The sequence below is a fragment of the Mya arenaria genome, chromosome 4, assembly GCF_026914265.1.
Source record: "Mya arenaria isolate MELC-2E11 chromosome 4, ASM2691426v1".
Taxonomy (NCBI): Eukaryota; Metazoa; Mollusca; class Bivalvia; order Myida; family Myidae; genus Mya; species Mya arenaria.
The window spans coordinates 16,234,932-16,248,128 of record NC_069125.1 but is presented as its reverse complement, the minus strand read 5'-3'; the positions used below and the strand labels follow the sequence as shown (position 1 = coordinate 16,248,128).

Genomic DNA, 13,197 nt, shown 5'->3' with positions numbered 1-13,197 from the left:
CCAACAGAAATAATAGCCGGTCTTAAAATTAGTCCGTCATTTCGGCATCTATGATATATTTAATTGAACGCATGGCGAAGAGTACCAAGCTATTTTTCTTTTAATTTTAATCATATTTCATGTTTATTTAAAGCATAATTTAGACACGAATCGACACCATTAATTTCAGTACATTGTCTACGTTACGTTGTCGAATTCGTCTTATGAACGTCATAATAATTGAGTCAGTCGCCGGCGACCGCATCACATTTACGTATCTTGAAGCCTATAAACGAGGTCTTTCCCTAAGATTGCCGGAGATGGCCGAGTTAAGTTTGCCGGAGATGATCCAGTAAAGTTGCCGGTGATGGCCGAATTAAGTTTGGCGGAGATAACCGAGTTAAGCTTGCCGGAGATGGCCGAGTTAAGTTTGCCGGAGATGGCCGAGTTAAGTTTGCCGGAGATGGCCGAGTTAAGTTTGCCGGAGATGATCCAGTAAAGTTGCCGGTGATGGCCGAATTAAGATTGGCGGAGATAACCGATTTAAGCTTGCCGGAGATGGCCGAGTTAAGTTTGCCGGAGATGGCCCAGTTGTAACGATTGCTGTTGTGTGGTCACGGTAAAGGGAAATTTGGAGTATTTTGAACGGATTGGTGAAACCTGCCGTTATCAGATGTGTGCGGTTGACGAACGAAAATTGAATTGAAAGAGTGATTATTAAAGAACAAAGATTTTTATTCTTTTAATTCGAGTTTATAAAGTTTTTTGTACATTTAGTTTGCCGCCGTGTCATCACGAGTTTACAATGCGTATTTAAATGAGATGAGAGGTCACATCAGAGGCAGTACCATCTCCGTGGCCTAGTGGTCAAGGCGTCCGCCTACGGACATTTAAAGGGTAGTGCTTGGAAAAGTGGTGTACTCAGCACTGGTTCAACCCAGGAAAGTTGTATCCCGTGTATCGGTGCTTTACACCGAGCACGTTAAAGAACCAAGAGGTCTCTTCGCAAAGAGCTAGGGTATCGCACCCGGATCTCTTGTATCTCACTCTGTTTCTTCAAGTCTTCCAATGTCTGGTTTTGACTGCGAATTGCTGTCACTTCTATCTCATGTCAAATTAACAATAACATCAGAGGCAGTTCTGAAGTATCTAGGGATTGGGTGGGGTCCAGGATTTTGTGCCTCTTTCCTCAACCGAAAATAGTGTTTAAATGTAGTGAGGTGGGTTTCGATGTATTCCATTTAATAATGATTTGGCTGTGATCAGCTTGTGCATTCTTTTGTATTTCATTCATGCTTGTTCCCCATATTGTCATACAACGTCCACTTACATTGGTGGCGCCGTAGTACTCCAAGTTTCCCCGTATTAATATCTCATTTCGAGCATTATTTAAGGGAGTTACTGATACCATTTAAACGTATATAGTACACCATCCACAACCGAAGTGAACGCCATGACAGTCTTGCACTGAACTATAAACAATATGTGCATGTGGTGCAAGGATAGATGATGCCGATTATTCTTATCCTCGTGATATATATATATATATATATATATATATATATATATATATATATATATATATATATATATATATATATATATATATATATATATATATATATATAAAATTTCGCATGTTGAGTCTTTCATCCGCTAAATACTGATAGTTTACATATTAAAAGATACAGAAAGAGTATTAGACTATCTCTATAATAAATGTCCATAGGCCACTGCAAATACGTGGGGATAAAGGCGACAAACTTGTTCGTCCTTTCAGTGTCTTGATTTGATTCATGAAGAAGAAATCCTGAAATTTCTATTTAAACATAATACTTTATTGTAGTAATTAAAAGTTTCATTCAAGTCTATTTAACTCAGCAATCCAGGATTGTTTCCTATTATTTCCTATTACGGGAACTCGTCTACCTATTTTAGGCCGGACATCGATTTCTTATGAACTCCCAGGTATGTATTATATACGTTTAAACTAATGGACGTTCAAAAAGAGATATTTCGTTCGTAAAGAATTTACCGTTAAAGAAATCGTAAAAGAATCCGTCCAATATGTACAATTATTTGGTTCTAACTTAACCGTCTCCGTGGCCTAGTGGTTAAGCTCCGCCTACGGAGCGGGAGGTCGTGGGTTCGACCCGTGGCCGCGTCATACCAAATTACGTTAAAAACTGGTACAAGTAGCTCCCTTGCCTGGCGCTTGGCTTTTAAAGGGTAGTGCTTGGAAAAGTGGTGTTATCAGTACTGGTTTTACCCAGGGAAGTGGTACCCCGTGTATCGGTGCTTTACACCGAGCACGTAAAAGAACCAAGGGGTCTCTTCGAAAAAGAGCTAGGGTATCGCACCCGGACTTCCTTGTATCCCACCACTGTCTCTTCAGCGTGCTGTCCCTTAAGGACCCCGTTGGAAATAAGTGCTTGCACTTTCACGGGTTATCCTTGACCGCAATGTCTAAAGAAATACATACATACACATCTGCCAATTGCTGTTTATTTATAAGTGTGATTAAACTAATTCAATTCCAATCAATCGTTACTTACATAACATCTGTGAACGAGTCTCTGTGAACGAGTCCCTTCAATAGTATTATCACAAACCATCGTTTCATCTGGGGAATGCGATCGATAACCGTTTAAACTTTGTGCGTTTTTAGTTTATACGTATACTAATCTATATAATCTATGCTAGTATTGTTTTAAATGTCAACCCGTACACTACTATTAAACAAAAGTATAACCGTTATTTATTGCAACATTTATACATTGCCGTGCATTCTTTGATTATTATACTAATTACATTTTCTACAAGTCGATTTATACAACTCACAAATATACCGACAAAATAAGGGAGGTAACTCTCGCGGAAAAATGAATTTGACAGATCTTCCACCGGAGGTTTTGACGTTTATTTTGTCATATTTAAAGGGAAAGGATTTAGCTAGAATTTCTCTATCTTGCACTTTATTGCGAGATTTATCAAATAGCGGAATATTGTGGCAGCAGCGATGTTTAAAAGGCAAGTAAACGTGTTTGTTTACTAAAGTTATCATGAATTCGGATATAAATATTTCGGATACATATTGGAATTGTATTTTCACAGCATACTACATCATTATGAGATCGCTGATTCGATAAAAAATACTTTTATTCTTTATCTTAGTCTTAAAAATGTATATATGTTAAAAGAGCTACACAGTATAAATCATACTTTGGAATAAATGGCTTCTGATGGCCAACAGGTCAACGTCTTATCTAGTTAGTAGTAACTTTTGTTATCAACCATCAATGCTATTTACAGTTTATTTTTGTCAGTGTAACTGTATTAGTTGTCAATAAATACTGCACTGAATTGACATAAGAAAGTGAGCCATAGTATAAGTTTCAAAGCTTACTTTTCCGTTTTGTTATTATTTTTATGTGAGCATACATCACTTGTCTGTTTTTCATGTGGTATTACAATACCGTAGATATACTAATCCATTGATTGTGCTCAAATTGTGTATATCATGTAACTTTGAAATAAATATGTTTAAGCCGTATCACATCAAGAATGTTGGATGTAAATTACGATATTAATTTACTTTGACATTTCAGAGTTCAAGTTTACCGATGTTGAAGGCTGGTCGTGTTCATTTAGAGAAGTTTATTCGAAGGGTACGTGTACTGTTTATGTAAATTTAAATCTCATATTAAGTTGTTAAGTGCCATTATATCAACATTATTGTACAGTACAAAATGACCTCGCAGTTATATAGTATAGTTATATGAAAAAAAAACTTGTATTTAGCCACAATATTAATAATGGGAACTTTTTACATTTGGACATTCATTATGCTCCCCTACACGTAGCGTAGAGTCGCCAAAACAGAAATCGTCAAAGACTCTGAAGCGGCTGTTCATATGGAATATAGTGTATACAGACGTTGATATCAATGTATATTTTTTTTCTAATTCCAGTTCTAAATAACTACGGATTTCTTCTTGGACTTAAAAGGAGAAGAACAGATTGCTATGGCGGATTGGTGCATATAACTGTGAGTGAATAATTCCTACTTCGAGTAGTCTTTTACGCTTGTAAAAGTTCTTATTTCAATCCTATTGTGAGGCTCTTTCGCACCATTGCTTGCTTTTGGAGTGTTTTTTCCGGGCCAACTCGGGACCGAAAGTCGACCCAATTCGAATATTCAAACATACATTTTTTCCAACTTTTATGTTTTGAAAACCTATGTTTTAAAACAATGGTCACTAACATAGTTTGTGTATGAAATATATTTTAAAGCATTCTTGTTCGTTTTAAGATGAAATAGAATTCTCATTTTTAGCGAAGATAACACATTTTTCCCAATCACAAAGCCCCCCCCCCCCACACACACCAGCCTTTCCCATCGCCCTATTACCAGACTGGTGAGGGAAAAACACTGCTCAGTTCTAATAGCCTCTAGTTGAAAGTCAATGACATATGTATCTTCAGCTACTTCATTCACTCAAATGATGTATGTTAAAACGTCCAATGCAGAGTCAATGATATAAACAATAAATAATCAGTGTTTGTAATCTTTATTTTAGCAAATGCAACATTTTGTTAACCAATACAATCCTGTCAACAATTTGCTTTGTAAGAGTACATTAAAACTGCTTTAAAACATAACAAATATTTGTTGATTTCAGTACGAAAAAGGTCGAATAGTGGCGTACGAGTATTTTGGTAAAAAAGACATAAGAGACAATTTGGAGAGAATTCGGCTGTTTAGCATTAGTTTCGTTGATGGCAATGTCAACGTTACATGGTATCGACGTCATCTTGACGTTGACGTAACGTGTACTATTGAAAAGGTACCCGTGTAATTAATACGTTTTTTTTTCAGTATATTCTTTCACTTTCGTAAAGATTTTCTTTTTAGGACATTATTTTGTTTGGTTTAAAGCATTCGGAACTCCTCGGCCATTTTTATCGAAAATAACCTCGGATGTATCAGTTTGAGTAGTTCGTAATTTTTTGAATTATATTATTAATTTAATTTAGTGTTTTAACGTGTTAATGCATACCTAAGATTAATTTGATTGCCAGTGAAGTGTATAATTGCAAACATAAAAAAGTTTTCCAAGAGTTAAGTCATAAAGTTTAACTGCTAAATAAAATAACTACGCGATCTATTGCATTGGACTTAAAACGTAACGCTCTTTGAGTATGTAAACCGTCCAAATACATCTGAGGTTGTTTTCGATAAAAGTGGCCGAGGAGCTTCGAATGAGTTTAAAGGAATTATGCGATATGAAATATTAATTTTTAAATTGTCTCATTAGTGTTCGTAGCTACAACATATCTTGTTTGTGAGTGTATCCTACAATTAACAGTTACAATTCAGGAAGATGTCAATGGAGACAGTTTTCATGTACAACTCGGTGATTCTTCACACCCAGATAGGGGTCAGATTGAAGAGGTAAAAGATTCAGTTTTATCTAAATTCTAAACAATATTAATAATATCCGTTTTAAGTTCCACTCTTTGGTGTTCCGTAATAACTTTGTATACCGAAGTTCCACTTTAGATTAAAGAAAATGACTAAAAAGCTTGATGCATATAAGACATCACTTATATGTAGTATGTTGGCAAGTAGATTGCATTGTATAACTAAGTTCTACTTTCAAATAATGAAGTTGACAAAATAGTTAAATGCATAGAAGGTAGCACATATGTGTAGGGTGTTGGCTAGTAGAAAGCAAGTGTACAGTATTTTAAATGTTTAATAAACCAGCTTAACCCACATTTTATAACATTTAATCCGCTGTTCCTCGGCCTGTTTATATTTTAACCGTGTTAGTTTTAAGTCTTGTTGATAGAATGTGGGGCACAATGCACATGCAGAATGTAACCTTGGTTAGAGCTACCCTTGTTTATAAACGTACATAGGTTTAGAGCAGGTATCACACTGGACTCCCATTAAACGTCCCTCCCATAAAACGATAAGTGTTTTAGTTGTGAAGCGGGGGGATCCTACGATCTACGATTATTAAGTTGACAGTCAAGTGTCTTACAGCTTGACCTCGCATCCGCCACTGTGTAATATTGAATAAACTTACCCCTACTTTATAGGTATTGCGGCGGTTTCGCGCAGAGTGTGACTTGCGGGGTATGCATGGGATGAACAGCCTTACAGACCAACGATTCAAGGAGATAGTCCAGTAAGTCAGGAACATCTCCTACTTTCAACCATATGTATTGTTCAGGCCAATAAATTGGCCAAGGTTTCACGGCGCAGACATCTTTGCATCGTTCTGTGGTGTTTTTCAGCTTACTTTAATAAACCAATTAGCATAGGTTATTTGGGACAATTACCTTTTCTAAATGTATCTGCATAACCCGTATATTCGTCTAAGAAAGTGGCTTTTTACCTTGGACTACCGCAAGCATGCTCCGAGCCTCATGCCTCGGATTCGCCTCCCCTCTTCCCAGGTCCTGGTTCCTGGTTATCTCCCTTGGACTAATCTACTAGCTGGGTACCAGTACCGAAATATACCACAGTTCTACAAAATTGCGTCAATACATTTTGGCCAAGGATTGCATTCTTAAAATACAAGGAAATTAAAAAAAAAATACACGAGTAGAGACAGAAAAAAACATAGTCTTTTTAAGGTTCAGAAATATTTTCATATCTTTTCTGTCAAACGAGTTATTTAGAAATTAACGTCACTTACTTGTTTGTTTACATCGGTTTTGACCCGTGGTGACCCATGTGAGAACCCCGTTGAAGTCACGTGATTTCTCACCCTGATAGCAGGAGCATGTGCAATATGCAAAGCAAACTGCTTCAAGGCATCAGTTCAGATCATTTCAATATGAATAACGGTCAGGAAGCAATTAATCCTGTATTATCGTTTTTCCTAATTCTAGTCAATTTTCTTTCAGGTCAAAACAAGTATTTGAAAGACTGCGCATGCCTGCTATCACACGTCCTTTTGGTTCCCAATTTCCTATTGGACCCGGCTTGTTTAAAGGGATGTACAGTGCACACGGCACGGAACTGTTATTGTTGACGTACGACATGGAGAAACAGAAGGCGTTAGCATCAAAAATATCGGTGACATGACTTTTCAAATTTAATTAACAAGTATAATCACGTAAGTGGTTATCAAGTTATAAATCGTTCATGCTTAACAGGGTCAGATATCGAAACAAATAATTTTATGTGAATTGCGGACACAATGCTTGTAAAATTGATTCAACATCATAAAAAGTTCTATTGTTGACAACCATTTAAAAATATGATGGAAACCAAACTTTTCAATTTCGCATTTAAGTGTTTGTTAAGGAAAACAACTGCTAAGTGATTAACACCTCAGTGAGTTTAACTCGTATTTGAATTTGTTTGTACATGATAATTTACTTTGCAGGGTGACAGCAATGTTCCCGCGGGAGAGGTAAGTATAGAGGTCAATCTACAGAAACCAATGGTGTTGACTGCAGAGCAACAGCAGTCACATGCCAGTATCCGTGCACTAAGCCCAGATGACCCGCCCCCGATTCTGGGAGAAGATTGTGATACATTCAGACAGCCGTTTCATGATCCTACAAACTTTGGCCAAACCGATGGTTTCGATCCACCCACGTTTTGTTTATGCAGGTATTAGATATTAATCAGTTCTTAAAGATGTACTCTTACTCCCAAATAAGATTTACCACATTTAATACAATTGTTTTAATATACCAGAAAGGATAAATAAATGTCGAAATCGATGGCTTTTATGAAAAATACTAAGTTTAATTCAAAGGAAAGGTGTAGCCGATATTTCAAAGTTATGACAGGACAGCAGATCACAGTCAACCTTTTAGCACTCACCAATGATTAATATGGTTGCGTTTTCAGCTATCAAATACATGGTTACAATCTTGTTATCAGTGATAATATTTTCATAAATGAAGGAAGTAGTTAAAGGCTTATCACATGAAATTTATGTTTTTATATATGTGTATGTATTGCTTTTGAGTAAGAGCGTCATTTTAAAGAGACTCGCTCATGTTTTTGTAAAATGCAGTTTTATGTACGATGAAATTAAGTGTGGCAAATCATAAGGAGTGTAAAAACTAGGATACCAAAAGCTGGAACCCTTAAGCAAGTGTTAATATTTGCTAAAATCTCGACTTTGAATACCACAATTTTCATTAATGCTAATAACGACTATGAGCTGTTCGTTGTTGCATGATTGGTCGATTGACATTATCACATGATCATTATCACATGATGTTATCAGTGTATTGTTGGAAGGTCAACACATCTATCGTTTTATATAAGTTCTAGTTGTATTGTGGTTAAGGATTCTGTATTTCGATATCATAGAGTAAAATTATGATAAAATACTTGTTTTCAGATGCATTACCGGGAGAAATAGTTTTTAGTCCCAACACATGCGCGACTCCCTTTAAAGGCGCACAATTTAAAATGATCCTGTTAAACTCATTAGACTTATTTTTTAAAACGAAAACAAATATGATTTGTGTACATATAAAACAATACAAGCGATATTTTGGCGCTTGTTTAACTGGTTAATTAGTAGCCACGTAGCTATTAATTATTATTTTTTATTAATGCATATATTTATAAGGCGCCTTAAGAGGGCAGATTTCATCAAAGTCGAACTTTTTTCTTTTATCACAAATGACATTGATTCAAAGCATGGTTATACCATCACAGAACATTTGCTACATGACATCTTTGTTTGTTACTAAGCTAAATGGCTTGTGATTTAAGTAATTTGCTGAACATGCTGGATCTACTTGATATTTTTTGTATACATTTTCACAGCATTAATTTTTCTCCTTCACCGGATGTTGTCACTTGCATAGTGGTTACGTTCATCCAATTTTATCTTTTTTAAGAAACCTACCTTTTTAGATCGACTATTCGAAGAATAAGGAGGGCTATACTACTCGGCCCGGCGTCGGCGTCCGGTTAAAGTGTTACGGCATGTTGGGATTTTCACTTATACGTCCAATACCCTTCCTTCAATTGACTCAATACTTCACACAGTTGTTCAGGGCCATCACATAATGAGGTTAGAAAACTCCATATTATCCTTTATACAAATGATGGCCCCTGATTGACTATGGAACTAAGGTTAAAGTTTTAGGGCAGGTTGGGATATTTATTAATTACTCTATACCCTTCGTTCAATTGACTTAATACTTAACACAGTTGTTCAGGACCATCACACAATGAGGTTACATAACTCCATATTATCCTTCATACAAGTTATGGCCCCTGATTGACTTCGGTTAAAGTTTAAGGGCAAGTTGGGATTTTCACTTATAAGTGCAATATCCTTCATTCAGTTGACTTAATACTTCACACAGTTGTTCAGGACCATCACACAATGAGGTTACATAACTCCATATTATCTTTTATCCAAAATATGGCCCCTGAATAACTCAAGTAAGGGTTGACATAGTGTGACCAAACTTGGTATATAGGTCAAGTTTATGCAGAGCTTTCATGGACTGCCTTTGGCCCCTAGGGTCAAGGTCACTGTTTCTAAAAATAGATTACTGTTTCAGTTATGGTTGACATACTGTGACTAAACTTGATATGTAGGAAGAATTTATGGATGACTTCCTTGGATGTGTGTTTGGGGTCCTTAGGATCAAGGTCACTGTTACAAAAAACATAGAAGAAAGCAGTTGAAACTGAATCTCTTCTGCCAATCATTTAAAACCTGGTTTTGTCACATCGCGATTCTTGTTCACTTTTTAATTTGATTGTTTTATTGCTTTTGACAGGCACATAATACATCGTTATGGAATTCTCTTCTAAGTCAAAGCGGCTTAGTCGAGGGTGCTGTCTTACGACAGCTCTTGTTTCGAACGTTATTGAGTGTGTAATACACAAGTGGTACTTTCTTCTCATGTATTTTATTTATTTAGTGGTCTCTAACCTTAATAAGTACAATATTGCGTAACACAGTGTCAAAATGCGTCATGAGCGTTATGTTGTTATAACTTGTTTTGCCATTGGTTTCCATTATACGAATACAAAACCAATTATTTTTCTCTTAATCCGCAGATACCATGCCCTGGGCACCGTGTCACCCACTGGCTACACTGACCCCCAACAAATCCCCGTGCATTTCATGGTTTTCAATGAGGACATGTTTGGAGTTATGTGGATTGGCCTTCATCACTTTTCCCTGTACGTTAAAGTCAAGGAGCAGTTTGAAACCTACGAGCGATGACCTTTTCACTTGCGAATATACGTGGAGCTTTCTCAGGAACGTTTGGACATGTTTATTTGCAGTTTTGTGGTCATAGCAATATCTAAAAAAAACAATTATTTGACTCCATTTTTATATACTATACATGTTACATATTTCTGAAAATTTACATGAGGTTAATGTGGGAAAAGAGTTTTATTTTTAGAAATGCTGATGAGAATATGTGCGTTTCCATGTATGAAAATGTCTGTGACATATTATTTTCATATACTCCCTTTCGATAAAGAGAGTCAAATGTACCCTACTTTCGACAAAGGGAGCTAAACTGTAGTTTATCTTTATTCTTATTCTTGATCTTATTCTCCTTCTTTTTCTTCAAACAATATATGTCCACAGCAGAGCTCAGAATTGACATGATGAAATTGCTTGAAACTTGGACCATTTATTGATGGAAGTATGAAGTTGTGCATCTTGTAATAATTATACCTCTTGGATACTTTGTTGCAAAGTTATATCCCCTAGTTCAATATGTTATAGTAGATTGTGTCAAGGGCATTATTTGGAAACTTTTCAAGAGCAATAAATTCAACATTCGATCATTTATATGTAACTACATTGAATTGTACACCACGTAGACATTTCAACTGTTGGGCAATTTTGCAGTTATCTCCCTTCTTTGATTGTCTTCAGAGGAAGTTTGGCTGAAACATCGCTCTTAAACGAATAGAAGAAATTATTTTGATCTGCACATTGATATATGGCAATGGGAAGTTGTGCTTAAATCTGCAATCTCACAGATTTACCCTTTTTACAACTTTTTTTTTTATTTTTTTATCTTGGAATGAGCAAATTTTTGCGTTAATATCTGCAAACCAATGATAAAAGACCAGATCGCAGATTTTCATTATTTCCGTTCGAAAATTAATGTTTTATTGTTTAAACCGTTACTAACGGTTTAAGAAAAAAGCATAAAACATTCAAACTGCGATCTAATTTTTGTCAGCAGTCTTATATTACTGGTTTCCATGTATTTTCGCAAAAATTGGCTCGTTCCAAGACAAAAAATAAAAAAGTTGTCAAAACGTTCAATCTGTGAGAGTGCAGCTTTAACGCTAGGACACATACTAACAAAAGTTACCCCCTCCCCCTGTTCTTCGCTTCTATTCAAACAAAGTTGTCTAAAGCATAACTCAGAAACTACTGAAAGGAATTGGGAATTTAATTATTTAAGCTTTGAACATAGAAAGGGGCGTCAAAGGTCTTAATCAATGACTACTGAATAGAATTCTATTAAGCTCATAACATTAATAAATTACAATGACAACTTGTAAATTATGCAATAATTATAACGATTGGACCCATTATTTCAAAGTAATCTCCCATTTTACTTCGATTTATTTTCCAATAAAAACTGTCGTTGATATTAATCTGAAACAAATGGGAGGTATTTTGCGACCTTTAACCTACATTGATATTTTCCCTTGTATGTTTCCTATTTACTTTGTTCATTTCTAATTCTTTCACTCTTACTTAGCATTTTTTCTAACATGCTCTAGTTGGGATGGGGTGGGGCATAGGTTATCGAATGCTGCGCTTTGAAAAAATAGTATTGTCTTCATAAATGGTATATAAGGATTTAAATTGTACCTTCAAGCATGACATCTGCTACCCTTTATACATCGTGGCTTATTAGTTATTGGTTAAAACGATTAATTTCATGTCCATCTTTGCCAGAATCTTTTAGTACCATGTTTGGGGAAAAGGGGTGTCTGTGATATATTATATGCTTATTATTTTTTATGGGGGGATTTAAGGTATTCTTATGTTATAGCTTTGAGCGTGTCCGTCGAAGGGGTTGCGTGTCCGAGTCCCGGTCGGGGCGTTTCTGAATATTCAGCCTAAACTCGCTATGTCGAACTCTGTTAGCTCGATGTTCTAGTTATGTCGAACTTTTTTCGATTTTTTCTCAGTGAAGTTATACACTTTTGGTACTTCGGTTATATCGAATGTTCGTTATCTCGAAGTATTGTATTTAAAATATTTTCTGCTTGATATTCAGGAGACATTATCTGGACAAGTTCTTTGCAAAGTAATAAGCAAATATACGGAACACATTACTTATTCTTATACTTAGTATGTTATATTAATAGTTATATAAATGATTTAAATGTTACCGTAAATTGCATATTTAAATAAAATTGTTTAGCTTTTATTTTGAACGAGTTTTATACATTGGTTGAGTCACCATTTTTACTGTTTTCGAATTAAGCCCAACACCATGTTTTCCTTCAAATGTGTTTTAAATGGTTTCATTGATTTTGATAAACGTGTAGGTATCATTGTATTGATAATGGTTTTAAAACTTACCGCAGTCTAAAAGGCAATCTCACACGATGAAAATATTTTTGTTTTAATTAAAAATAACGTCATAAATAAGTTACCAAAACAATATTGTTCCTACAATTTTTTTTTACGCTCGACCATGTTTTTCTTTTGCATTATTGTTCTAATACTAGGTACAGCATTGAAACAAACTATGAACGTGTTCAAGTGCAATAAAGATCTTTTGTATTAATGACAAATAAGTAGAAGGTTTCTAACATAATTATAACCAGAGGTTTAGAATTTATGGTATTGTAAAGTAGTTTATGGACTGACAGACTTGCGTATTGAATATATTTTGAGAACCAAGTTATTTACGTAGCGGCTTTTTGAAACCAATCATGGAATCCTATGATATTTGGGATGTTCTTCTTTGGATGTGCATACATACCAGGGGCGGTTATAGGAATTGACGTTAGTGGGGGGGGGGGGCGTAATGATTAAGGGGCGTAACCTTTTGACTGGCGCCTCTGCCTCTGTCTCCGAAATATATTTGGTTTAAAATGTTGACGGGGGGGATATTCCCATCTAAACATTTTAACAATGTTTAGCCCAAAATGGTGTCTTTTTGTGGGGGGGGGGGATGGAGGGACACGCGCCGGATGCCCCCCCCCCCCAA

At 35.8% G+C, this 13,197-nt stretch overlaps 1 protein-coding gene across 1 annotated transcript; it reads left to right on the top strand.

Annotated features, from left to right (window-relative positions):
- The first annotated feature begins 2,861 nt into the window (after window positions 1-2,861).
- LOC128231852 (F-box only protein 31-like) lies at window positions 2,862-12,966 on the top strand. The gene is made up of 9 exons (XM_052945079.1): window positions 2,862-3,009; window positions 3,588-3,647; window positions 3,951-4,027; window positions 4,662-4,826; window positions 5,360-5,434; window positions 6,088-6,176; window positions 6,901-7,072; window positions 7,386-7,615; window positions 10,049-12,966. Exons 1-9 carry the CDS (start codon window positions 2,862-2,864, stop codon window positions 10,215-10,217), a joined length of 1,185 nt encoding a protein of 394 aa, XP_052801039.1. The 3' UTR covers window positions 10,218-12,966.
- The last annotated feature ends 231 nt before the right edge of the window (window positions 12,967-13,197 follow it).